The sequence below is a fragment of the Orbilia oligospora genome, assembly GCF_000225545.1.
Source record: "Orbilia oligospora ATCC 24927 unplaced genomic scaffold scaffold00054, whole genome shotgun sequence".
NCBI classification, from domain to species: domain Eukaryota; kingdom Fungi; phylum Ascomycota; class Orbiliomycetes; order Orbiliales; family Orbiliaceae; genus Orbilia; species Orbilia oligospora.
In genome coordinates, this window is record NW_011645611.1 from 2,866,084 (window position 1) to 2,892,858 (window position 26,775).

Sequence of the window (26,775 nt, forward strand, 5' to 3'; positions counted from 1 at the left end):
CCAGAGTGGATCCGTGAGGCGGTGGCGCTTGGGCTTGTCAAAGAAGTATTTAAACGACCACCCTCTGCGTCTAAAGGGCGCGACTACAGATTTTCATCTCCAGTCCCGCGCTCGAGGTTTCGGAAAAAATAAAAAAACCATCTTCGCCAGAGATATCGGGTTTCTTGAATTAATTTAGGGTCGAAAGATATCATCCAACATCCCGCAAGCTGATTTATATATATACCTGGTTAATTCTCTCGTTCGGTGCCCAGAACTGTATTGGCAGTTGCAGATTCCAAGAACAGAACAGGATTTCCCAACCGCCGCGCCAGCACCCCCGCTTACCGAGCTCACTAGCGTCTCTGTATGTGTACGGAACATCGGCACCTTGCGCGCGACATTTTAGGAATTCAATTGGTCAATCCCCCCTTCTTGAGCTGAGCGGAGCTATGAAAATGACTGCAACCTCGCAAGGAGGCCGTAAATATATTGCACCGTTAGAACTCCTCCAGATTTCCCCCCCTAGGTTCCAGTTTTGGATTAGTTCTGGTCTTCAAAAGCCTAACTAATATTGTATTAATTTATGATATCGATGATACATGATATGATATCACAAGAATTGAAGTTTTGATTATCCATATATTATGCATCTGGAAATATCTAACTAATTGTTGAGGGGAGGGGGGACATCTAGACTTTTACGCCTTCCTCATGAAATCCATTATCAGATATTTTCTCACTTCCTGGATGCCAATTATCACAACATAAGCTTCATCTTCGAATCACCAATACAAACTAGACAATGGCGTGAGGAGATGAAACTTCTGGGTGTAGAACGGAATGGAATTCATAGAGTATGCCGTCAAATCTTCTATTTCTTATATCCTATTTCCTATTTCCTATTTCCTAGATCTCTTTTTTATACTGAATATATTGTATCTCTTTCTCTTTACTCTCAATCTCAAGCCTCAAATCTTGTAACTGCGTATCATACGCTATTAACAGCGAGATATAATATTATATTACCTGTCACATACAGACTAACAATTGATTCTCGTATACTTTTCTTAACCTCAGAGCCACGACCTCCCTTGCACCGTCTCGATCTCCTATCCAAATCCAAACTTCGCCCTCCCATCTTCTCTTCTCCAAGTATCCACCAAATTCACCAGAATCCTCGCCACAGTCTGTTCTGTCTACCATTCCCTCCTCAGTGCCCGTCTCTCAAAATGTCTAATCGGTCAACCGCCATATCGGTACATAAACCCACTCGCCATAACCCCAGAATTCCTCGATCATCTGAAAAAAGGTCGAGTAATCTTCGCCGGATACGCAATAAACACCATTCCAACGTTGAATACCCTTCCGGAAATTATATTAAAAACTATCAATTGGGTATACTTCACTCGAACGAATATCTCACCAATACATTCCACCACAAACATCGGTGAGAATCTATGGGTTCGAAGACGAGCATCTCACGAAATATTTTACGACCTGAATTTCTATTATTCCCTACCCTTTTTAAAACCATTCATGCCAGACGTTATTTCCAAAAAACTTCCAAACCTTCGAAAAATCAGCATGGGGATTTTAAAATTCGACAATAATAGGGGAATTCCTGCTGATTCTCTTTCTTCGCTTATAAAGCCCGATGCTTTAATCTGGTTATTTACTAAATTTCGAACAGGTGAAATTTCAAGTTTTGAAATCATCTATGAAAACGACGAAAGTACTTGGATGAACTCTAGAGATGGGACGAAAAGGTCGTTAGACGATGTTGGGTTTAGTTGTGTGGACTGGGAACCTTTCGCCAGGAGTAGAGGCGCATACACCAGTTTCATCGGCGCAGATAAAAGTTACTTCTGGATACCAAATTACACCCTTGGACCGCAGTTTATACCTGGTACAAGAATGTATGGTCTTCTTTTGAAAATGACGAAACTCAAGAACAAAGAATTGATGAAGAGAAGGAGATATGTAAGGAATTGGGACCCGAAAGAAGAAAAGGAATGGGAGGCTTTGGAAGAGGCGGTAGTGTGGAAAGTGCAGAGTTCGAGAGCTGAGCAGGAGAATAAGGTAGTCGAGATGTTGCTCATGGAGCCTAGAAGAGTTTCTTGGAATAATGGGGATGAGAGGGTACCGGCTTATACTTGTTGGTGCAGAGATTGTGGTGGGAGAAGGGGGCCATAGGCCCGGTCGACCATTAAGATATCGAGATACCATTGGGCCTCATCATTGCGACGCAATGGCGATTGGAGCGATTACGTCTGTGGGAAGGAGAAATCCGGAACTGTACATGCAAGGAAACACGCATTTACTTATGTAATATTAATGTAGAAATACGATACCACCTCGCCGTGAAGTAAAATGTAGCTGAGATGCTTCAATTGGATGATCTCTAAAAGTTTGTATAAGGCAGATTAATAGTATATACATTAATATTGGATTCAATGTATACATAAATTTGAATTTCGTATGGTATGGTATTGTGTATGTAACCAATATGTATCAAAAAAGAGGGGGGAAATAAACCAAATTTCGACCCATGGAAAGAGGAATGGGCAGTGAAGCAGTTAATCGAAAAGAGAAAGGCATATACATAAAACAAAACTCCAAAAAGCCATACCCGACTAAACTCCACTGGGATGAAGATATCAAACCTGCCCAAACTATTCGCAAGCCATGAGAAATATAAACGAATGAAAACCTCCCCAAAAAGAATGGTATACCTAACTTTGTCCTCGGATAACTTAGAACTCCAATCTTTTACCCACTCCACTAACTTCGACAACGACATTGATTATGGTGCTGACCACCCAAATCCCCACCAGTGCCCATCCTAGGCCTCTCGTCATTCTCCAATTGTTCATCGGCACGGCTGCCAGCAAAAACAACAGGGTTCCGAGCAACGTGATCGCACTAATCATTAGAGTGCTACTAACTTCGATCTGATAATAGTTTTCTGACGACGGAGCGATGGTCATGTATATCCCAGAGCCTCCAATGCCAAGCAGGATGTTCAACATGGGACCACCAAAGCAGGCAGATAGTGCCATGACAGGGAAGCCTAGGCGGGCGACAGTGATGTCGGCTACTAGATCGCCAAGGGAGTTGCCCTATTACATTACAATTAGCATAACCTTTTCTTTTCTTTTGCAAGCGTTATAATGGCACATACCACTGCAAAGATCGTAAGTCCCAAGATGGCATCGCTAATCCCAAGTATAACCCCTAAGGCTTTCAAAACACCGACAACTTCGTTTGCAATCGACGATATCCAGCAGATGCTAACCGCGAACCCAACAAAACAAAGTAGGTATCTATACCTCGGCGGCCTATCCGTCCTCGTGAGCAATAGTAGCAGTAGGAGAGCTACGAGCCCGCTGAGGAGAGCATAGAGAATTGGGAAAAGAAGGGGTATTTGGCCTATGACGCGGTTAGAAATGGTATAACTAGGGAAAGGTATTAAACTTACCAGCACAAACAGCTAAAACGATGAAAATTGGAGCCGTGATGCACTGAGTTGCAACAAGCCACCTATTCCAATCCTTTGGTTCATCATTGTCCTTCATCCAGGCCGGCTGGAAATCGAAGTTCACCGTTGGTACTGTACTTGCGGGGCTCGGTAGTACGCTCCCGCCATTAGAGGGTTTTCTCGACGGGGGGCGAGATTTGGGTTCTTCGGGAACATCAACAATAGGTAATGTGATCGTTAGAAGGAATATGGGAGGGGCGGAGAAGATGGCAAGAAATTTTCCCCAGATATTTTTCTCGTTGAAGGTGTAGAGTGTGGGGAAAAGGGTGGAGAAGAACACGTCCGGGCCGGGAAGGATGGTGTAAGGCCAGTACTTGAATAGTCTTGGATGTCTTACTGGCAAGGTGATGAACTCCGAGTTATCTGTGGATGTGGCAGAAGGGGGGAGGTTGATGATGGGGATATCGCCATTGCCTGTAGTACTTCGAGAGACAGGCCGCGGCGAGTCCATATAGCGTGAAGGGCTACCATCCCGACTGCTAGTTCTACTAGATAACAACGGGCTAGCCGACGGAGATACTGCCTCAGAGACTATCGGCGACAGGCCGGGCGGTGCGAGATGTTGCGACGATGGAACTTGAAGTTGGTAGTTTCCAAAACCTGGGGGCGCGGCCAGTGGCGACGCATGATCGAGTGCAATAAGTGGAGGCTCTTCTGTAGCTTCTTCGGCGATAGAACCCGGGGATGCCAGGCCTGGAATATTGCTCTGCGAAGTCTGCCGTGTGAAGTAATCCGACCCATTTGATATCTGAGCCGCGTCGTTCACAGACACGGCTCTAGCCCTACCACCCATAGGGGTCGGGGGTGCAAGGTGGCCACCTCCAGGCTGTGCACGGCTTCTAGCTTCGAATTCGCTTGTATCAATTGTGGAATGGTGTCTCGAGTGACGAGCACGAGGGATGACAGGTTCGATGGCACTACTAGGTTCCTGTAGGTCATCGGAATAACTTCGAAGATGAATAGATCTTCCAGGTAGATTCCTATCCTGGTTCAGAGATTGTAGAACAGATCGAAACTAATACCGGTCAGCGCCCACCTAGTTTGTGGATTTAACAAGAACCATACCTCAAGAGCACCGATTAAAGACGGCCGAATTGGTGTCACTGGTGTAACGTGCCTCGCAATACTCGGTCTGCCTAACCTCATACTGCTGTTCAGCTCTGCAAACTCCTCCCTCTCTATCCTATCTTCCTCTGACTCCCCATCTTCATTGACATCCTCGTCGTTTCTCTCCAAAGCACTGAAGTCTGTATTCAAAGTCAACCGCGGTCCCCTTTGTACCCCCATACTCGCATCTTCTTCTTCTTCCAACTCCTCTTCGTCGACGATATCAGTGTAATGGCCCCTTGTCCTAATCTCAATCATCTTCTTCCTCTTCTGGCGTTTCGTATACCAATGCCACCCAACCACAAATATCACATAGGAAGCATAAAGCCCCACCATAGCCACACACTCCCATAGTAATATCCTTCCATCATACAAAAAGTATATTCCCAATGACACGGACACCATAAAGAATACCACATCCCTCACAAACGACTTTTTTGCCACCGTGAAGGGCCTTACAATAGCCATAGATCCAGCAACCACGGCCGTAATGAACGATGCAGCACCGACTAATTCCCCCACTGCCAACGATCCAGAATTGATCTTCATCGCGGCAAAGGTACTAAAGACGTCCGGTGAACCATTTCCAAACGCTAAAAATGTAACACCGGCCAAACTTTGCGACATCCCAAGAATTGTTGATATCGTGGAAAGATTGACGCAGAAGAAGTCGCTAGCAGCAATACCGATCATGGTGAACAAGACCGTCATCCACGTTATCATTATCGTCATCGGTATGAATTTCAACCCCGAATTTACGCCGCCAAAGTTACAGTAGTAAAGGGCCAGGTAGTCGAAGAAGCCGACTTCTTCATCCTCGCAATTTTCGCGAACGAAGGCGCATTTATCGGTGTATTTCGGTTTATGGATTTTGCGACACTATCGCCAGTTACCACCTGAGTATTAGACTATTATACTACAAATGTATACTTGAGTAGAAAGGTACTCACTTCGAGATCCCGCTTTTCCAATCTCGACACAGGCAGAAGCACCCTCTTGATCAGGGTCGTAAACGTCGGCTGCGTTGTCGGCTTAGCATTTCGGACCAGCATGCGTGATCCATCATTTAGGGAATCCGAGGTGATGGCAGTCGCCGAAGTCGCTACTGCCAATACCGCCAACAATAGCAGTATGTGCCATGTTATACGGCTTAAATTCTGTCGCATAGTGGCCGTATGCCCCGTGTAGGCGGGGTTTCAAGATCGTCCTTGATTGTAATCAGTGAGCGATGGCAATGTCCAAGACTCGCGTGCGAAAGAGGGATTTGTTCTGGTTTATTCCAGTGTGAAATTCGAAAAATAAAGCACTATCGGCACTGCATGCTTGTTCAAAAGACGGTTTTTTTGTTAAAAAGGGAAGAAAATAAGGCTGCAGGTTTCGACAACAGGGCAACTGATAGGTATATAAACTACTGGTACCAGACGCATGTACCCCGTACTTTCTGCGACCAGCACACTTCAAGTACTTTTATCGATTGGACTGCACAAGGCCAGTCAGGCAGCCCACCTGTGCGCCGTGGCTACGTACGTAATAATTATCGGAGGAGAGAAAAAACTTCAGGAAGGTGCGGAATGAATGGCTACGTTAACATCGTGTGCCGGGGTAGTCGGAGACTATGTGGGATGTGGATGTGGGGGGGTTGACGGAGAAGGTAAGGTAAGGTAAGATAATAGGTAACTGTCCGCCCGACAAGCACAAGACAGACTACGATTGAAGGGGAAGGGGAACGTCATTTGGCTGAGAGAGAACACCGCCACACCGCCACCCTGCGTGTCTGTCAAATGTCTTGGCATTAGCGCATGAGCCACATGGCAGCTGTGGCGCTGTTTTCTGTGTTGTATCGACGGATCCATAGCAAAGTAAACAAAGCAACCACACAGCTGCCAAACTTCGCGATATCGTGGAGGCGACAATACAGCGTCACGATAATACCAGACGTCACGACACGCCCAACCCGCCTCACGGCAGCATAAACAGCTTTAGATCCTTCGCCTTCGAGCTCCCCGGAGCTCCAAATACCGTTGTAACCATGCCTCCTCGAAAAAAAGTAAACCAAAAGCCTTCTGGCTCGACACCTACCCACCCTGCTCCAGGAACCACAATAACCATTCCTCTTAACGACGATGACTCCGAAAAAGCCCGTCGAAATGCCAAACGTCAGACTCTGCAGGAGGCCCAGCTGAACAAAATCATAGCAGCTGCTACACCTCGTAAATCAATGGGTGTAAATGATGGCGGCAGTCCAATGATTATGTCTACCCCGGCCGCGAGGGGAGGGGTAAATGCTGTGAATGCACAAACACCAGTGAAGAAAGTACCTATATTGGCGAATTTTGAGGAGTGGATGAAGATGGCAACAGATAACGTATGTTCCGATATGCTGTTGTGTGAAAATACATACTAAGCGCATGGAATATAGAAAATCAATGCGACGAACAGCTGGAATTTCGCCTTGATCGACTATTTCCATGATATGTCCTTGCTGAAAGAAGGAAACAGCATCAACTTCCAAAAGGCATCATGTACTCTGGACGGTTGTGTCAAAATCTATACCTCGAGAGTCGACTCCGTAGCTACTGAAACCGGGAAACTATTAAGCGGTTTGGCCGACAACTCTGGCAAGAAAAAGGGTAACCAGGAAGAAGAGGGTGCTGGTGGGGAAGGCGAGGACGGCGATGATGACGATGAAGAAGGTGGAAGAAAGAAGGCGAGAAAGAGGGCTACTAGGTCCGAAATAACTCTGGCTAAGGACTGGTCGCAGTTGCAGCTTAAGAAATTCGATCTAGAGTTTGCAGTAGACCCGTTATTCAAGAAAGCTGCTGCAGACTTTGACGAAGGTGGTGCGAAAGGTTTACTCTTGAACGTGCTTTCTATTGACGAGCATGGGAGGATTGTTTTCGACTCAAGCGACGACGTCAAAGACTCGACAAATACTGCAGAACCGGCCGAGCTTGTAAATGTTGAAGATGGTGACGATGAGGTTGCTGAAGGCGATGCTACGGAGGTCGGAGAGGACACCATGGACCATACTATCACCGAGGCCAGCCAAGCAGCAGAGAAGAAGAAGAAGAAGGAGCAAGCCCCAGAAATCCCCCTAGACCTTGATGCTCTTGCCCAAAAATTCTTCCCAGACATCGACAGAATCGAAGAACTTGATGTCTGCCCTTCTCTCAAAAACTTCGCACTTGGTGACCCCACAGCCTCACTTGACATCCCCTTCCTAAAGGCCCTGACAGAAAAAGAAGAAGAAGAGCTTGCTGCTGAACAAGAAAACGAATTTGACGCCGGTGGCTTCGATGACGATGGAGATTTTGGGGGTGGTGGCTTCGAGGTCGCCCTAGGAGGCCCCGAGGCCGCCCTATATGGCCAAGGGGGAGAAGCCTGGGCTAACCAAACAATGGGCGGAGAGCGAAGCGGGGGCCCCACGCGAGAAGTTGATATCGACGTAGACGGAGAGTTCGATGTTAATGACAACGACTACACCGTTAGACTCGGTGCCGGTCGTGAGGCTGAGCAGGAGGACATTCTAGCTTACTTCGACGAGGCATTGAAGAAGAACTGGGCAGGCCCTGAGCACTGGAAGATTAGGAAAATCAAAGGTTTGTATATATGGCCAATTCTGCTTAGTGGATATCTCATAACTAAATCGCGGGTACAGAGGGAAACAAGGGAGATGCAGCTCCTAGAATTCGCAAGGAAAAGGCGCCTTTCACAATCGACTTCGTCACTCCGGATCAAAACCTCGACGATGCAGACGCTCTATTCGCCACCTCAAATGCTAGTATCAATATGCCCAAAACCCAGCTAAGGCATAAGGGTCGTAACCTTCTGCCTGATGACAAGCATTTTAACTCCCGCCAGCTCATTCGACTATTTCTTAAGCCCAAGGCTATGCTCCGTAGCAAGAAGACGGTTAAGGGCCAAATGCCAGTCAGGGGCGCCGAAGGGGAAAATAATGACGATATGGTCATGGATGAGCAGTTCTGGGCACAGAACGAGATCGCTGTTACTTCTAGTATGCCTGCTCCTTTTTACCACCCCCACACCTTTCAAATTCTAATACTATGTTACAGCACCGGAACGTCAACAAGGCGACTACGATGCCAACTTCTTCCACGACGAGCCATTGGGTGGCATCGAAGATGAAGATGATGGCGCCTTTGCGGATGCTAGAGAGATATTCTCGCCTGAAAGGGATATGGGTGCAGGCGCCCTACCTACTATAGATGAGAACGGAAATCCAGTAATTCCTCTGGTAGACGAGAAAAAGCCGGAACTAGGTTATGGCGCACAATTGGTGACGAGTAGCCGTCGCATACGTCCTGAGTATGTACAATACGCAAGAGTAGCGAAGAAAGTAGACGTCAGAAAGTTGAAGGAGACGATGTGGAGAGGTATGCTGTTTGAAAGCATCGATCTGGTATGTATATTCCCGGTCTCCAGCATTCCCAAATTATGTGTCCTAATAAATCCTATTACCCCCAGCCTCCACAAACACCGGGTAAACCTCAACAATCCGTTACAGAACAGACGCCGGCACCGGCGGAGGAACCGAAGACACCACCTCCACCGGATGTGCCAAGAACTTTCACGACATTGATGAACGGATTGAAAACCTACTATCCGAAGCAGGCAATGAATGATATCAGTACTAGTTACTGCTTTATTTCGTTACTACATTTGGCGAATGAAAAGGGGCTGCAAATTGAAGGAGACGGTAGTCTGAAGGAATTATTCATCGTCAGAGATCTTGATGCTGAGGTTGGAGGCGAATATTAAAGTAGATCTAGAAGTTAGATCTAGCATTTTAGTATTTTAGCGATGGCATATATGCATATTGTAGAGCAGCCCTTCGGGCTTGAGTTCTCAAGAGCATTATTCGTATAACAATTAATGCAGTCTACGAGCCATAGAGTTATGAAGACCCATCAGATGCTACTATCACCTCTTCTATTCATCATCATTGTCGTCGTCATCATCGTATAAATCTAGATAAAAGACCACCAAACCCTTCCTCTCCCCTAATCCCACCCAAAAAAATACGCCTATTCTTCTTTTTGTACGCCCCACAAAAGGAGCTGCGCTATCAAAGAAGGAAAAGCCAGAACTTTTTACGCCGGAAAAGAATACGGATGAAGGAAAATAGATGAAAGATGAAGGTAAGGAGGAAAGAAAGACGTCGTATGCATAATTTTATCTAGATATGAGCGTCTTATGCAATTAGGGATGCAGGAAGCTGGGAGAGCGGGGTGATGGGAGCAGCCCTGCAGCAGCGTTTGTCGAGAAAACCATGGTGTACGGTTATTTACATGAAATCATCACTGTTAGAAGTGTACGTTAGTGAGCTATACTGCGGAGTGAAGAGATAACATCAGGTAAAGGGGAAGAACGTACTAATCATCAATCTCCTTATCGTAATTCGTGGTATCAGCGGTATGGCTCTTACCAGCGCCAGCGCCACCAAGTGTAACCGTAGCCTTCACCTTGGACTTTGATGTCTTCTTGCCCTTGGTATCAGCTGCTTTCTCTTCCCTCATTTTCTCGTTCGCTAGAGTAGTAAGCGACGAGGAAATTTTCTTGACCTGCTCGCTGTTCAACCCCTTCGATGTTTCTCTAAAGAACTCCTGAAGGAAGATGGGATAATGGCCCTTCTTTTGCATGTTGACAAATAATGGAACTAATTTGTCCTTGATCTCATCGAATTCGGTCTTCAGCTTCGGTTGGAACAATGGAAGGTCGGCAAGATCTAGCATGACCTGTTCACCGGTATCGGTCTTATGCTGAATGAGCGAACGATCTGCAGCTACCCTTCTCGAATTCTGAGAACCAGCAGCAACTGCACCGAGTAAATCACCAGCAGAAGCCAAATCCGCAGCAAGTTCAGCCTGACGACCACGTTCACGGATAGATTCCGGGTCTTCATCTTCTTCTTCAGCTTCCAGACGTGCCTTCTCAGCAGCATGTTCGGCTTGACGTTCCGCTATCCTCTGGGTTTTTGACTTCTTGCTAGCGGCTAGTTCGGCTTGACGTTTTGCTTCGGCTTCGGCTTTCTTTGCGGCTTTTTCGCGTTCTTCGTCGGAGTCCTCGGCATCCCAGGCGTCGGCGACCTGTTAGATATGCAACTGTGTTAGACTTCTTAGTGCGTATGTGTATATAAGGTTGCACGAACCTCGGCTTCTTCTTCTTCATCATCGAACTTGCTCTTCTTAACAACTGGAGGTGGAGAACCACCATCGCTTTCTTCGTCATCTATATGTTTCCAAGTTTTGAAAGAAAAAAGAGTTAGTAAAAGTTGGTGATAGTTCGGTGAGTTTATCGATAGCGGGGCACAGGAGGACAGAGCCCACATACCCCACGCAGCCATATTGAAAAGCTCTAATCAAGCGCTATCGCAAGGGTAAACCACTAATCAATAGCAATAAGATGGAATCGAAAATAATAGCTAGTGAGCTTTTCTTCGTAAGAATAGCTGCAAACGTCGGGTGACGAGCGATGGGTTTGTTGGGTTCGTAAAAGGTGGTATTGAAAACAAGAAGAAATCGAAAAGACAAAAATGGAAAACCGTCGACAGAACAAAAGCTCAAAATTTTTGTCTTGGCATTGAACCTGCCTTTTCTCTGCCAAACAGCCTCCACCAAAGAACTGCGAGATAACGATATTGAAGAACCGACGGTACTCCAATCAATTCAAGACAGCATTTAGATCGCCGAATTCGACGGGAATAAAGGCACGAGAGAGAAGAAGAAGAAGAAGAAGAGAGTGAGGTACAATTTAGTTGTATCTGTTGATCTCTATTCGATACTTCCGCTTGCACGGAGTCGGGCGACCATCATCCATCGATCTATCGACACCCCGCCAACTTCACGACAATGGCCACAACCTTCACTCGTCTGGGCCTCCGAACGGCCTCACCGTTCTTGCATGCTCCCTTCCGACCCTCCCAGACGTTCCTTCAACCTCTCCGCCGTCTCTCCTCTACAACAACCGCCTCATCAACGTCAATACCTCCCACCAGCGCCACCACCACCTCAGTAAACCCGCTCGATTGGAACACTTTTCTCAAACTACGTAAACAAAAGCGTCGCTACAATCTCGCAGGTTCAATTGTTTGTTCCATGCTTACGTCGACTATTGGTCTTAATATTCTGGGAACACAGGAGATTGATCCTTCGAAGATGATTTGGGGCTTAGATCCACTTATGGTGCTTGGTATTGGATTGATCGCCTGTGGTGCTACTGGGTGGTTGATTGGACCTGTTGCTGGAACTCAGGCTTTCAAGATTGCTAATCGAAGGTGGATGGGAGAGATTACAAAGGTACTTTTCCCTTTCTAATTTACCACACATCATACCATATACGACAGGGAGGAAGAAATGATTGCTAATATAAGATATATTATTCGGGAATATAGAAAGAAAAGGAATTCTTCGCTCATATCAAGAAGAACCGCGTTGATCCTTCATTCCAGAGTTTTTCAAACCCAGTGCCAGATTATTATGGAGAAAAGATTGGATCGCTGTCACAATATAGACAGTGGTTGAAGGATCAAAGAGCATACAATAGGAAGAGAGAAAAGTTCTTATAAATGAGAACTTTTTGGCCTTCAAATTCACCCTTTTCCCCTCCATGGATGAAGGAGGGGGGGGTGAAGACCATGGAAGGTGGTTTGGCTTGTTGGATTAAAGGATCGAAGGAGGTGTCAAGAAGCCATCACTGAGAGAGAGGAGAGAAAATTCACCGTATCTTTACCTTGATACTGAGCACGACGAAGAAGCATATTTCAACCGATTCCTTGATTTTAAGGAATCATAGGCGGGTATATACGGAATAATCACAAAACTAAACAAAAAATACACCCAGGGCGACCTCTTCTCCACAAAATTTTGTCACTCTCCCTTCATCTCCACACTTCCTCCTTCATCTAACTCCACCACTAAAACTGTATTATAGAATTCTACCTTACGATTATCCTTTGCTCCTCCTCTTTTGTACTCCTTGTTAATGTTATCCCTGCATGTTTTTGTTGGGTTTTTCTTTCTCTCTCAACCTGTTTTTGCTTTGGCTGTTGGGAAAGTGCGAGAACTTAGGTATTTAGAACCATCAAGAGGAGGGAATCAAAGTCCAGTCGACCCTAGAGACGGGAATGGAAGGTGGGGAAGAGTGGATTGTGTGTACACACGAGGGGGATATTTTTCATGTTCATAACTATTTGTGTCCTGGTTTTTTTATATTATTTACAGCGGAAAAGGATTAAGGGCTTCGAGTGCCAAAGAACGGGAGTGTGTTATCTCCTCTTTTCAATCATCTTGGAATTATCCTCACTTCTATAGCTAGACTCATACGTAGGTCAGCCTCGAGACTAGGTATATACAACTATAGGTAGTGGTGGTACCTGGTTACGTAAGTAAGCACCCATAGCTCCTAGTCCCCTAATAGCTAGGTGCGTGGTAAATCTATGGGGGAGTGCCTACCTAGCCTACCTAGCCTACCTATCCATGGCTACTACCTATGTAGGTATACGGTAGCTACCTACACTAGATAGATACTTAGATAGATAGGTACTTAGATAGATAGATACTTAGTAAGTAGATATTATGTACTTAGATAGGTACGTATGTAGAGAAGAGGCCCAAAAGTCTAAACGGATATAAAAACAGTAAGAATAGAGTGATTACGAGAAGATTCCCAAAAGCAGAACCAGAATATCATTCATTCTATAAACACCATGCCCGGTATGATACAATTGATGCTAAAAAGGCAGAGGAAGAGGAAGTATGGAAGAAGGAGCAAAATGTGGATATGCAATAGTAGGAACAAAGTAATAGGAACGTAAAAGGAACAGAAAGTAAAGATAGAGTTTATCATTATGTTTGTCTATCTTAAGACAGTGAAAATGGCACTATGGCCCAGAAAACAGATGAAGAAAAGGCAGAAGAAGAAGAAGACAAAGGAGGGAGGCACGAGGGCCTAGTTGCCCTCCTTGGCAGGGTCGATCATCTTCTTCAACTCCCACTCGCGTGTGAAGTTGTTTCTAAAGATCGTGAGATCTTTAATGAGGTCTTGTGCTGCCTTGATGACAGCAGCACGGGGATTGGTCTCATCCGTGGTTTGAACACGGAGTTCAAACGACGGGAAGAGGGGGTGGGGTACCTTGTACCCGGCGAAAAGGACCTTGGGGTCCTTGAGGAGTTGGGAACGGAGGAGGTTTCCCAGGGTATGATCCTCCTTGTTGAAGGTGAAGGTCACACAGTTTGGGACCCCTAGTTACTCATGTTAGTTTCTCGATACTCAAGCCTGCTAAGGGAAAATTTAAGAAATTCATACGGGTTTCATCGACGGCGGTGACCCTGTCAAGCATGTTAGCTGCCAATCAAGCTATTTAGGTTCTTTCGGATTGGATAATTTACTTACTTCTCTTCGCCATCCCCCATAATAAAGAGCTCAAACCTTTCAGGAGCGTCAGTACCGAAAGCAAAGTCTTGGAAACCATGTGGACGGTTTCTCCAGGGTTGAGCACGGATGGTGGAGCAGCCACCGGCCTGATTGAATGAAACAGCTCGCTCGGCAGGGAAGGAACGAGTTGGAACAGCAAATGATGGTTGTGATGATTTTGGATCAACTTTGTCCTTAGGATAGAGGTCATCCTCAGTGATTCCTGGTGGAAGCTTGGACATTTTGAAAACGATGATTGGATAGGGGAGGAACAAGATATGGAGAGCTTGGGGATTTGGGAATGATGATAGAGATAATGAGAGCAGTGCAAGTGTGGACGGAGCTGGATGTGCAATGATGATGATGATGATGGAGGCGTTCGTGTAGATGGTTGGTGGATGGTGATGATGATGGTGCTAGAGAGATGGGGCTTTTATAGTTGAGAGTAACGGCAATGAGGGAAACTTTTGTTGGCTGTAGACGGTATGGCTGGCCATTGCGTATAATGGCATTTCTGCCCACAGCGGTGGCAGCAGCTTGATACCCAGCAAAGCTCCCCACAGACTTATCTACACCCAACACCTCACACCTCACACCCCCATTGCCAACACCCAGACATCATCAACGATCCATCCATCCATCCAACAGGACGTCCAGCTCCATCACCACCAACATGGGAAGCCTCGAACGAGACGTGTGATAATACATCGATGGTGTTGAGGGAAAACCGGAGCTTGGGCATCACAGAGGTGCAATACACCCATTGATTGCCTTGCCAGATGCTAGTGCCATGCCGAGGATACCCTGGAGAAACCATCCTATTGACACAGAGGAACAGGAGAGTACAAACCTATCTGGAGCGTTCATGTTGACGGTTGGTTTGGGGAACTATGAGAACACGGAAGAAATTTTGGTTGTAGATTGTGTGGAGAGATCGTCCTGTTTGCTGGTCGAGTTAGCTAAGGATCCATCCATCCATGCCGAGAATAAGAAACATGCGAGAGCTAACAAGGGCTTTTCAAACCTTCACAGAGGGATCAATAGCGACAGTTCAAGGAAAATTAAGTCTTGAGAGAGCTTTGGAGAGATGGCGTTAGCAGGTGATTGGTGGTGAAGCTGTTGGTGCGGAGGGATGTTGGTGGACCTGGATGGTTGGTGGTGGACGCGAGATCGCAGTTCGGAGGTGAAAGAAGTACAGTTGCGATTGAACCAAAACTGGTTGCAACCTTGCCTCATGGGACTCGCTAACCGACAAGCTAACTTTCAACCCAGGCCGATCCAGAACCGATCCGAGCGCGAGCAGCTATTTAAAGATCGTGATCAAACTTACCAAGAAGACCGGCTGGCAGAAGCCGAATGCGGATTAAATGGGATGGGACTTTTGATCGTTGATTGTTGGTGATGGGGACGGGTGTGAAGATTGCGATTGAAAGCTTCAGCTGCAGACGCGTCAGGGATAGATGACAGTTGCAATTGATCACGGGATCTTAGAGCCTCAAAGCTCGGCCCTTCTGGCGACAGGAAAAACCCTAATACTTCCAACACAGGGCAGACTTTTCGAAATTTCTAGGCGATTCGATACGATTCTGTGAGCCGATGAGTCCCGTACCCAGATGCCGGTTGGCCACACAAGCAGAGTACACAGTCAGGCACGAGTCTTGAAAGGCCTTCAAGATACGTGAATCGTCAACCCATATCGACCCGTACGTCGCAGAGGGAGCAATAGCTTGGTTGGGTAAAACATGAGCAGACGAATACGAGCCGATACATGGTAGCCCTTGTCCTCGCATACAACTTCTACCCATTGCCATGATATTGCATATATTCAAATTTATCGAAACGTTTGGGACTTCAGCCCAGCCTTGGCTTCCGACGGGTTGCCCTTTTGGATCCTGTCAGATAACGACCTTTAACGGCAGGGCTGCAGGATGGATAAACTGCGACAATTCGACTGCATTACATGTTGGATATCTGCTCGAGTAATGCATATGCGCCTGGTGGCGCTTCTGAAACCTGTTATCCAGTACAGATCCACCTGTTGATGTGTCGAAGTCTAACTGCTTTCGCCAAATTCAACTCTCAACCAAACATAGTCTGGGGAACCAAACGATGACATCGTGAGGGCAAAATGTCTTCCTTGGTTCCCCAGCCACGGCCAAGGCGCAAGCGAGGGCAAAGGAAGCGCCTTGATGAGATAATCTACTGCTTCTATATTAAAATTCCCCAATAACATAATCTGAAACGATAACTGCACATGGATTTTTCAGGCAGGACAGATCGTTTCTTCCACGTCTCTTCAAAATTTTCTTTTCTTACCCCCCTCCCTTCGAGGCCTTACGTGTAACCCTTGCATTTGGGCTAGTTGATAAGTAAGCTCCATTTTTTCAAATAGCGCCGTTCATATAAAAGCTTCTTCGTCATCCAAAGGTATCCATGTAACTTTGGGCACCCTGTTCATTCTCCAGCCTAAGCGTTTACCCTGCTGACGGTCAGTCAGTCATTTTCTCAGCCCTTTGTCGCACACTTGATTCCCATTTATTCCAACTTTCCCCTTACCATTTCTCTCTAATTTTCTTAGCATCGCGAATTTTCCCTTAAACTTCTTTAAATATTTGCGCCGCCCTATCGGCCGAAATCCCCGTCAGCGAATTCCAAAATGTCGAGTTACATGTCAAAGCGGAATGTCTTCACAACGATAACGCCCCTCCCCGCCTCCCTTCACCGGAAAACAGTCATCGACTTTTTCCACGACCATCAGGCTATGATAGATCTCAACCCGTTGGTTATCGAACGACACCCCATAAAGGCCCCTGAAAATGCATCTGCCGATGAAGCCGCGTGCATCTGGTATTCGTTGACAGATAAAGTTCATTATCTCCCTGGCGGTATCGCTAGTGGTAATGTTTCTTATACGGCCTGTTTCAATGATCTACCAAATGGAGTCCAGACTCATTGTAGAGCGCCTGCTGGGGTGGATATTCGCAGTATGTGGAGTTTGAGGGGCTCCTTACCAGGTATATATCTTATATTAAATTAATATCATACCTTAACTCTGTGCTTACAAGCAATTAAATTATGCAGGCGAACCGAAAGAGCCACTAGAACTCGGAATCACGGTGCCCAAAGAAGGACTCTACATCCGTGAAGACGTCGATCTAAAATGCAACTTCATCCTCTCCTCCTTCGTCAAAAAGACCCTAAAAAAGGCACACTCGGTTCTTGTTGACAGACTCATGGCCAAAGCGGAACGCAAAGAAATGGACGAGGCTATTGCAGAGCAGTTCCCGATGGGTAATAAACCTATAACGCCGGGGCAGATCCCCACCCCAGTAGACCCGATGGGAATGCCGACTCACCCCGCTTATATGGCTCACCCGAACAACCCGCAATATCCTTACGAAACATCGTCGCCAACAGTAGCACACGGAAACTATCCGCCATCTATATCGAGCTCAGATCCAAGAATGTCCGATCCCCGCATGAGCGTTTATTCCCAAGATCCTCGAATGTCCTACCAATCCCAACAGTCATGGTCAAGCTATGGCGCTCAACCCGGTGGGCAACTTGCTCCGCCGGGATATCAGCAACCGTATGGCTATGCTTACCCTCCTGTCCCAAACAACGCGGCGATGCACTCGCAAATGGGGTTTGAATACGAACAGGCCATGAAGAGGGCACAGGCACCAGTTGCTTGGAACCCACAGACTGGCTGGTATCAACCCACAACTCAAGCGGTTGAGATTGCCAGCTCGGACATGATGATGCCAACAGACGAGAAGAAGAAAGTGGAAGTTAAAGATGACAAGAAAGAAGAGGGTAACAAAGACAAGAAACCGGCAGAGCAGCAGAAAAAGAAAGAGGCAGAAAGCGACAAGCTGTTAGAGGCTTACCCGCAACCAGTGAGGGCAAATACATATGAAATGATGTAAATCTAAGGGCTAGGATCATTCGGGAAGGGCCGGTCCTACACTAGCACTTTATTTCTACTTCTATTTCTAACTAATTAATTTTTGAGCGTCTACCTTTGTACCTTTGTATGTTTACTATGTCAAATAACGGAGTCCTGGTTTTTTGTTTGCTTGCTTGTTTGTTTGCTTGTTTGATATCAATATGAACTTGGTGGAGTCATAATAATACCCCGCTGTCGACATGTCAGCTCCCCAATTGCAACTACCAGTCTTGATCGTAAGAACGAGTCTGTTTTGTGGCATTTTATGTGTTGCCTGGCTTTGATTTTGAGGTCTTTTGATTGGTTTCAGCGCCTCTCAGCCTTTCCCCAGGTTCTCCAACTTCAACCCCTCCATGAACACACGTATTCTCATAGCTACAACGAGAATACTTACAAGAACCCCTCTAAGCATCGAAATATCTAGTCGAAAAGTCCTTCAACTGTCTATTATCTTCCCGTCAGCCCGTTTACGACATCGACACCAATCCACAATGGAGACCACTAAGTCTGCCGCCGACCAGTTGGCCAATCCTGCAAAGAAGCTCAAGATCGAGCAAAAGACCATTGGAACTCACAAGTATGTCTTTGATATACAATCTATACTATTTCTCTATACGTCTTACTGATTTTCATCTAGTGGTGCCTTCCATGTAAACCCCACCATGCCATACTCCGCTATGTAATCTCCCACTAACATCGCGTAGGCCGATGAAGCCCTAGCAGTCTACCTCCTCCGTCTCACTCCAACCTATAAGGACTCCCCCGTAGTTCGTTCCCGAGATCCACCAACTCTCGAAGCCTGCGACATCATCGTCGACGTCACCGGCGTCTGCGACCATACCAAACACTTCGATCATCACCAACGTACCTTCACTGAGACCTTCTCTGACAAACATGTTACCAGACTCTCCTCTGCTGGTCTGATCTACAAATACTTCGGCAAAGAGATCATCTCTTTGAAAACTGATATTGACGTCAACGATCCCCGTGTCGAGATTTTGTACCAAAAGCTTTACACGGAGTTCATTGAAGCCATTGATGCGAATGACAATGGTATCTCCGCGTTCCCTACATCTGCTGGAGCTCCTGCTTTCTCTGAGAAGGGGATTACTTTGCCATCCATGGTTGGTAGTTTGAACCCAAGATGGAACGAGACTATCACCGACGAAATCAGTAACTCGCAGTTTGAGAAGGCGTCGAAGCTTATGGGCGATGTTTTCGTTGATAAGCTTGACTACTACTCCAAGGCGTGGTTGCCAGCACGAGAGATTGTAGTCAATGCTGTCAAGAAGCGCTTCGAAACTGACCCATCTGGCAAGATCGTCAACTTGGGGATCTCGTGTCCATGGAAAGAGCATTTGTTCAGTGTTGAGGAAGAAGAAGGAATCAAGGGCGAGACCTTGTACGCTTTGTACAGCGATGGGAAAGGATGGAGAATCCAGGCTGTTTCTATCAGCAAGGATAGCTTCGAGAATAGAAAGGGATTGCCAGAGAAATGGAGGGGTGTTCGAGATGAGGATTTGAGCACCCTTACTGGAATCGATGGATGTGTTTTTGTCCACGCTAGCGGATTCATTGGAGGAAACAAGACATACGAAGGAGCTTTGGAGATGGCAAAGAGGGCTGTTGCGGAGTAAACGTATCATTTTCTGGGACTATACATCTTCACAGGTTTTATACGGGGAGTTAATTGGTGGGTTATAATTCATGATTTCATGAATTTTTTTACGGTCATCATCTGACCGTTTGTCATATTAATATATATAGACAAAAGTTAGTGTAATATTAACTGTACCAGCCTCAAATTTGAGACTTATGAAAGACCTTCCATCAACTTCTTGCTGCTCTTCTCTGCGATTTCTTCGTACTGCCCCATTCCTCGTTCCATTATCTTCATGTTGCCCTTACTAACTCTATAAACTGTTCCCTTCGGGGCTTTGTACGTTCCCTTTCCGGTGTCCTCATAATCTTCGTCTTCATCACTTCCATCCTCATCTTCGTGCGCACTTTCGCCTTCCACCACACACCTCATAAAGAAACGGTCGTGGGTGACGACGAGAACTGCACCTTTAAACTCTTTGAGAGTATCAACTAGACTGATGATCGTGTCGCTATCCAAGTGGGTGGTGACTTCATCAAGAATCAAAAGGTGAGGCGGAGTATACAGTAAACTAGCCAGGGCGACTCTACTCCTCTGCCCACCACTTAAGCTTCCCATAGGTACATCGCTTGTGATCCTTCCTTGTAATCCAAATCCGGCCAGTGTCGTTCTCGCTTCTTGTTCCGTCAGCTCAGGCGCGGAAGCCTGCATATGAGATAAAGCTGTAAGTTCTGGATTCGCTGCCGATAGAACCTCTAGTTCCTCGACAGTGTGCTGTGAAAAGTATGCGGCCTTTAACCTGGAATGAAGTGTTACACTCCCAACTCTAGGTTTGAACTGTCCAATACACAGTTTGATAATCGTCGACTTTCCGGATCCGTTCAGTCCGCACAAGCCCACCCTTGCACCAGGATGGATCGTTAAATTGATACCAGTGACTTGGTCTTGCTTCGCCTTTGGATACCTATATGCCACGTTCTCCAATGCCACGAGTGACCCCGGGAACCGCAAATCTGGAGGGTCTAAAGGAAACCTCACAACAGCTGTTTTATCCATAGTAGGAATCTCGATCTCCGCTCGATTCGTAAGATGATATCCAGCCAAATCCCTATTAAGTTTAAACCTCCCACCTTTCAATCCAACTTCCATTCCCGTCCTCTCCTCTAGTTTTTTCTTCCTTGAAGCCGCTTGTTTCAACTTCTTATCATCTCCGCTTCGTTTAGCTGCCGCAGCATTATTATCAATCGTCTGTTGCATATGTGCAACCTTCTTATCTTGCGCCTCCTTCATCTTCGTCATTCGCCTGATTTGCTTCCATTTCTCAACTTCCCAGGCCGTTTGTGTGCCCTCGAATACTTCCAATTTTTGTTCTCTCAAAACTATCAAATCCGTTCCGATTTTGTCCGCAAAAGTACGGTCGTGTGTAACCACTACCAAGGTCGTATCCTCAATCGTCTGAAGATGATGTTCCAACCATATAATCGATGGTAAATCCAAGTAATTCGTAGGTTCGTCCAACATCAGCACATCCGTCTTTTGGAACAACGCAGCAGCAAGTAACGCCCTCGTCTGCCATCCTCCCGAAAGTGCTGAGAACGGTCCGTCGATTTTATCATCTGTAAACCGAAGACCTAATAATATCCCCCTAGCATTAACAGAAGACTGCGAAGCAGCAGTCGACTCAAGATACATTTGTAAATCATCCAGCATCTCAACTGCTAGTCTCGTTTCTTCTTCCAGAGTTGTAGCTGGTACTGAAGAATCAATGGAAGTAACTGATAACTCCGACGCAAGCATTTCATCTTCCATTTTATTTAATACTTTTCTTGCATCCCAGCCTCTGGCGCCTGATCGCCTTTCGGCGATTAGTTTTGCCCGCTCGAAGTCTCGAGAAAGTCTTGCGTGACGAAGCTTTCGGTACACTTTGATGATCTCAAGAGGGTTGTTGGTATCTTCTAAGGCTTTTTGAATTAAAGAAGAATCGGAGAGGGCCAGTTCTCGCTTTGTGTCCGAACGGAGGACATATTCGAGAGTAGTAGTTGTCGGGGAGGTTAGAGATTTCGATTGGCTTGTTTGGGAAAGAAGAAGGGTACGGAGGTTCAGTGGAAGACCTGGGATACGTTGTTCGGCGATGCATTTGAGGAGAGTTGATTTTCCTTCATATATCAAAAAATCGCTTCGTTTAATCTTCATATATTATTATTGATGGTATAGATATAGAGTAAATTAATTACCTGTTCCATTCCTCCCAAAAAGAACATACCGACGTCCTTCGAGAAGTCGTAAATGGGCATGCTGCAAGAGATCTCTGTTTTGAACAGTTACGGAGAGATCCTTGATGTCTATTTCTAGACTGGCGGCTGAGAGGTCGGCGTCAACGTGGAAGCGGGATTGCTGGGCCGTGACGACAATGCCATCGGCGGGCACGTAGAGGTGCGAAGCATTTCCGCTGATTGCACCGGTCTTGGACTTTGGGTGGAGGGTTTGACGAGGCATTCTGTGAGACGAGCTAAAATATTCGTATAGAATAGATTTGGGTATCTTATGGAGTCGGAGTTAATTTGGTGGGAGAGTGTAGATAGAAGCTTAGTTCACTGTGAGGTTGTGAATTAAAAGATAAACTGTAGTGTGTTGATCTTGTGTTATTATCGAATTAGTATTGTCGAATTAGGAAATTCCTGGATTCAGAATGACGTACAATTTTAAGTTAAGCTTCAGTTTTCACTCGAGATTTCGAGAGAATTGATTAGGTAAGGAAGAAAGTTCGCCTTATAGGGCTATAGAAATCCGTTATACGTCCGAGCTTGGTAAGGAATAAGTAAGTCCTTGGTAATTTTGATCTCAGAGGGATCAAGTGGAGACTTTTTATAAGAATTGCGATTCCAACTGAATTGTTTGATCAATTGAAAGATTTGGCTATAATAATTTGTTGGAATGGTACAACCAGGGGAAAATAGCCAAGAAATGATTCATTCTGAATTGCCTTTTTCGTGGTAGGCTGATTCCGTGATTTTACTTGCGCTTTAGATCATTGATGTGTTCATGTGCGACGGTGGATTGATTTATTATACTATCCAGCTTTTGAACTCTCAAAATTTCAATTGATTCCGAGGCAGTTGAAATTCGAAAACGTTGAAACTAGATTATGTAAGTTGTTCGTAATTGATACTTTATTTCATCGAAGGCTGGGACTAGGCCTATTCGGTGCTTGTCGAATCCGACCAGGGTAATCAAGATATCTCAGCCCAGGATCGATTTAGCTAGGCACGAGTGGAGGCCGAAACAGGTCAGTAGCGTAAGCTTATAGGCCGGATATATGCATAGAAGTCATACCAAGCCTTGCTCCCAGCTTAAGTTATGCATATATTCATAGGGTATATACCATGGGCGATCTATGATATCTAGAACTTGGGTCACAGTTTCCTCAAATCACATGGGTGTATCTCAAAAAAACCTCAATGTGCCCGCATCTTCATATATCCAACAATGACCGACACAAATGTCTCCACCAAGAGCTCCTTCTACCCCCACCCGTCCGACAACGTCTTCACCACCCGAATTCTCTATCGTGAACAATGTCTTCGCAAATTCTCGGCGCACTTCCGTGATGATCCCGAGTGGACGTCAAAATTGGACGATCCTGTGTATTTCAACCAAAAATTAAGGGAAGCGAAAGAAAATGATAAGTTTTTACCCCGGTTAAATACGGGTGCTGCGGTTTGGAGTGACGAAGATACGGAATTTGTGTGGACGGAGTTGGTCGAAAGATATAGACCTTTTGTAACGAAAAGTAGGAAGGCCGGGAAGAAGGCCGAACCGAGTATTGATGGAGTTTGGAAGACGAATGGATTGGTTGAGGAGGAAGTGTGGAGAGGGTTAGTTAAAGGTAAATATTTAATACCCGTGCCAGACTTCAATCAATTAATATTTTAATTCAAATTAATAACCGGGTCTATACATACTTACTCGCCCAATGTCTCTTCAAGCTATGGAGCTACTAGAAGATATTCCCGGAGGAAGGAAAATATGGCATCGGGATAGTCAGGGCCAGGTCTGGAGTTTAGTACATCCCTCATTCTGGCCCATCATATATGGGCAGACTACCAACTCTGACGGCAAGATCATTCAACCTCCATCTGGTCCCGACCCACCAGCCTTTACGCCGGGTTTGGCTCAATATCATGATCCAGTTATCTTGAGGAAGTACTCCAAAAGGTTCTGTTGGCTCCCATCGGAATTCCAGATCTCTGAAGAAGGAAAGGTCAAAATCGCTTCCTACATAAACAATCTAGCGACGGAAAAACAGCAGGAGTTGTTTTATCCTATACTTCAAAAGATATTTGAAGGGTTTGTACCATTGTTTAACCACATTTTAGCGGACTTGAGAGAGGGCAAAGGGGAGATTCGTAGGGTAAGATGGGATTCTGGGTATTCACCCGAGAGTGAAGACGATCAACCGGAGATGGCAAAATTTAGGACCGAAAAGAAGGATTCCAATTCAACGGTAGATTGGGAAACATTCTCAAAAGACTTCGAGCTTGAACCCTTTATACCACCTAGCGGGGGGTCAGGAGATGTCGTGAGAAATCCTCGAGAGCGACTAGCAGAAATGTGGACACCCCCCCAGCCCGAAATATTGGATAGTGACAAGTTGGAGGGAAGAACAGTAAAAGTTATCATAAAAATGATGCATATCGTGATATCACCAAAAAAGCCGTGGTATACTGGCGAAGGATGGAGAGTAGATGGCACGAAAGTTAGTAGAAAGTTTATAATATTAACCACTGAAGAAGGTCCAAAACTTCTATATCGACATATCTGATGCTAACCCGACACCCTTTTTTTTTCAGAATGAACGTATTGTGGCCAGTGGCATATATTGCTACCACCAAGAAAATGTTACCGAATTCGGACTTAGTTTCCGCCGAGGATTTGCAAAAGATCCTCATAAGGCAGCAGTCTCGATTTTAGACACTGGGGACGATACGGAGGGTTTTTTTGACATAGAAAAACATGATACCTGCCAGGATATCGGTAACGTCGAGTTGGGGGTGTGTATACTGCTGCGGCCCCAGACTATACATCCTAATATATACAGATTATTGATTGACCCAAATCCTGCTATAGGAAAACCAAGGCATTGCATTTCCGAATATATATCACCATAGGGGGTGGGCATGCTGCCTTCGCGACGAATCAAAATCTGGATACATTAAGCTCCTCCAGTTCCTACTTTGCGACCCATCAGAAGAATTTACAGTGGTATGAAGATTGAAAGCTGTTTCCTTTAGTTAGTTTTAACCCGGAAATTTAACAATAGTAACCATAACATATCTAATTTAGGACACGACCCGAACTGTGCCAGCACAGCAACCAGAGATCAGAGAGGAAAGAATAAATGCCTTCCGCGAAGCATGTGTCGGTAGACTTCCGATGGAGTTAATATATGAAATCGAAGAACATATACCACCTTCAATATCAAGGGCAGAAGCTACGGAATACTATCAAAAGGTTAGAGAAGACGGGAGGGAGTGGACCGACTGCATTCTACGGATGGGAGGGGATGCTGCATACTATGTTCGTAAGTAGTACAGCCGCTTTTGATTTTCTTATCGGAACCCCATTTCGATCCCAGCGCCTTGATCGCGACATCGGCTATGTGTAGTTTCATGGCTGACGATTATGATTTGAACAGAATCCAAACCAACAGGAACACCGTTCGATATGATATCTACCGCCACCTCATACGAATGGACTCCATTTACAACTCGCTGGTGAGGTCAGCGGCTGTAACATTAACAACCCCACTATAGACATATTGTGGACCTACTTATATCCCCGTTCAAAGAAATCGCGGATTAGTCGCTAGAATTTGAACTTAGACGGGTCGATAGTGGTCTCGTTCCGGACGCAGAATTAGAAATCACAAAGGCCTAAGGGAAGCACATCGATGACCCCTCGCATTGTACTATCTCAATCCTGCCAAAGGAAATGTGAACACAGCAATAACTAGCATCCTAAGGCTTAAGTCCGCACTGGGAATTTAAAATCTCGATAACGTACCATGTGCAGGTTTTTTACCGGTTACCCGGTATATACAGCTTCCCCTTACGCAAGGAGATCAATTCCTTGAGACAACCCCGTCCTCAATTGATCAAATCGGGATATCACCTTATCACGGTGATCTGGTTCCATGTCCCACCGATCTGGTTCCATGTCCCACAGATCCGGTTCCATGTCCCACAGATCCGGTCCCGCGGATTTGGTCCGCGCACGTTTTCATCCCGTAGAATGTAGATCTTTTCACTTGGGATTGTTCAGGTGATAAGTTGTGCGGCCGGGTTTCGCCACGGCTTTTGTACATACGCACATTGTTGAGGTTTGATTCTAATTAAACGAGATAAAGTGTGCCTTAAGCGGAATGTCATGAGCCTAGCTATATTTAGTGATGATTATAATGGGGAACTAAAAGTTTTAGGCTTCGTCGATGTTCGAAATATTTAACTAAATCTATATATCTAAAGCCTGCGCCCAGGCCGGAGCGAGGCATTTCAAGTTGTTTAACATTTCTAGCTATGGATCTCCGAATTCTAAGGGGAAAAGCTGAGAATTAGAGTGTGTCTTAAATATGTACTTATAAAATACCATGAATTCTAAAATTTGGATCTCGGGAAGGCCTAGGTAGTGTATTTGAACAAGGGAAGTTCCGATGAAAATATTCATTTTCGTGGCAACGGTTCAGAAGCACAATTTAAAATTATAAAAAGACCTAAACTTACTTAAGCTTCAAAATTTGCCATAGTTTGCATTTATTCCTGCGCCAAAAATACAAATAATTGCCGATGTGTGTCGAATTCGTAATCAAGCTTCAGAAGATGCCATGGAATATGATTTGTCCGCCACAAGCATAGCCCCCGTCATAACGACAAGCTCCCAATACAATGACGCACCATGAAATAGCCCGAACCCTGCCACTTCGGCTTTAGTCTCAAAAGGAACGATCCACGTGCGGCAGACTCTTCCGAGGAAGCGAAAGAGCAGGCGCATATGCAGTGCTGCAATGCCTCCTCGATGACAGAAGATATACCGGGCCCAACTGAAAGCTTGAAGTGTCATCAGCGCAGCCTCGTGCCACCCGGCCTTCGCCTTCTTTTGTCTTTTCTTTTC

The 26,775-nt window shown here is 45.7% G+C and overlaps 10 protein-coding genes across 10 annotated transcripts; 6 read left to right on the plus strand and 4 right to left on the minus strand.

Annotated features, from left to right (window-relative positions):
• Nucleotides 1-1,518: 1,518 nt before the first annotated feature.
• Nucleotides 1,519-2,175, plus strand: AOL_s00054g864 (uncharacterized protein; the record flags this gene model as incomplete). The annotated part of the gene is made up of 1 exon (XM_011122180.1): nt 1,519-2,175. One exon carries the CDS (start codon nt 1,519-1,521, stop codon nt 2,173-2,175), a length of 657 nt encoding a protein of 218 aa, XP_011120482.1.
• A 560-nt stretch (nt 2,176-2,735) lies between these two features.
• Nucleotides 2,736-5,793, minus strand: AOL_s00054g865 (uncharacterized protein; the record flags this gene model as incomplete). Its single annotated transcript, XM_011122181.1, has 5 exons — nt 2,736-3,101; nt 3,164-3,411; nt 3,461-4,535; nt 4,586-5,506; nt 5,578-5,793. The coding sequence occupies 5 exons, from the start codon at nt 5,791-5,793 to the stop codon at nt 2,736-2,738; spliced, it is 2,826 nt and encodes a 941-aa protein (XP_011120483.1).
• An 863-nt stretch (nt 5,794-6,656) lies between these two features.
• Nucleotides 6,657-9,406, plus strand: AOL_s00054g866 (uncharacterized protein; the record flags this gene model as incomplete). Its single annotated transcript, XM_011122182.1, has 5 exons — nt 6,657-6,992; nt 7,047-8,226; nt 8,286-8,642; nt 8,701-9,047; nt 9,113-9,406. 5 exons carry the CDS (start codon nt 6,657-6,659, stop codon nt 9,404-9,406), a joined length of 2,514 nt encoding a protein of 837 aa, XP_011120484.1.
• A 526-nt stretch (nt 9,407-9,932) lies between these two features.
• AOL_s00054g867 (uncharacterized protein) lies at nt 9,933-10,991 on the minus strand (the record flags this gene model as incomplete). Its single annotated transcript, XM_011122183.1, has 4 exons — nt 9,933-9,948; nt 10,022-10,734; nt 10,797-10,876; nt 10,979-10,991. The coding sequence occupies 4 exons, from the start codon at nt 10,989-10,991 to the stop codon at nt 9,933-9,935; spliced, it is 822 nt and encodes a 273-aa protein (XP_011120485.1).
• Nucleotides 10,992-11,496: 505 nt separating this feature from the next.
• AOL_s00054g868 (uncharacterized protein) lies at nt 11,497-12,212 on the plus strand (the record flags this gene model as incomplete). Its single annotated transcript, XM_011122184.1, has 2 exons — nt 11,497-11,943; nt 12,039-12,212. The coding sequence occupies 2 exons, from the start codon at nt 11,497-11,499 to the stop codon at nt 12,210-12,212; spliced, it is 621 nt and encodes a 206-aa protein (XP_011120486.1).
• A 1,382-nt stretch (nt 12,213-13,594) lies between these two features.
• AOL_s00054g869 (uncharacterized protein) lies at nt 13,595-14,301 on the minus strand (the record flags this gene model as incomplete). The annotated part of the gene is made up of 3 exons (XM_011122185.1): nt 13,595-13,887; nt 13,952-13,974; nt 14,039-14,301. The coding sequence occupies 3 exons, from the start codon at nt 14,299-14,301 to the stop codon at nt 13,595-13,597; spliced, it is 579 nt and encodes a 192-aa protein (XP_011120487.1).
• Nucleotides 14,302-16,715: 2,414 nt separating this feature from the next.
• AOL_s00054g870 (uncharacterized protein) lies at nt 16,716-17,988 on the plus strand (the record flags this gene model as incomplete). Its single annotated transcript, XM_011122186.1, has 2 exons — nt 16,716-17,073; nt 17,141-17,988. 2 exons carry the CDS (start codon nt 16,716-16,718, stop codon nt 17,986-17,988), a joined length of 1,206 nt encoding a protein of 401 aa, XP_011120488.1.
• A 511-nt stretch (nt 17,989-18,499) lies between these two features.
• Nucleotides 18,500-19,645, plus strand: AOL_s00054g871 (uncharacterized protein; the record flags this gene model as incomplete). Its single annotated transcript, XM_011122187.1, has 3 exons — nt 18,500-18,585; nt 18,646-18,658; nt 18,713-19,645. 3 exons carry the CDS (start codon nt 18,500-18,502, stop codon nt 19,643-19,645), a joined length of 1,032 nt encoding a protein of 343 aa, XP_011120489.1.
• A 176-nt stretch (nt 19,646-19,821) lies between these two features.
• Nucleotides 19,822-22,104, minus strand: AOL_s00054g872 (uncharacterized protein; the record flags this gene model as incomplete). The annotated part of the gene is made up of 2 exons (XM_011122188.1): nt 19,822-21,784; nt 21,872-22,104. 2 exons carry the CDS (start codon nt 22,102-22,104, stop codon nt 19,822-19,824), a joined length of 2,196 nt encoding a protein of 731 aa, XP_011120490.1.
• Nucleotides 22,105-23,094: 990 nt separating this feature from the next.
• On the plus strand, nt 23,095-25,386 carry AOL_s00054g873 (uncharacterized protein; the record flags this gene model as incomplete). Its single annotated transcript, XM_011122189.1, has 6 exons — nt 23,095-23,494; nt 23,595-24,364; nt 24,459-24,659; nt 24,736-24,870; nt 24,952-25,189; nt 25,304-25,386. The coding sequence occupies 6 exons, from the start codon at nt 23,095-23,097 to the stop codon at nt 25,384-25,386; spliced, it is 1,827 nt and encodes a 608-aa protein (XP_011120491.1).
• Between the last annotated feature and the right edge of the window lie 1,389 nt (nt 25,387-26,775).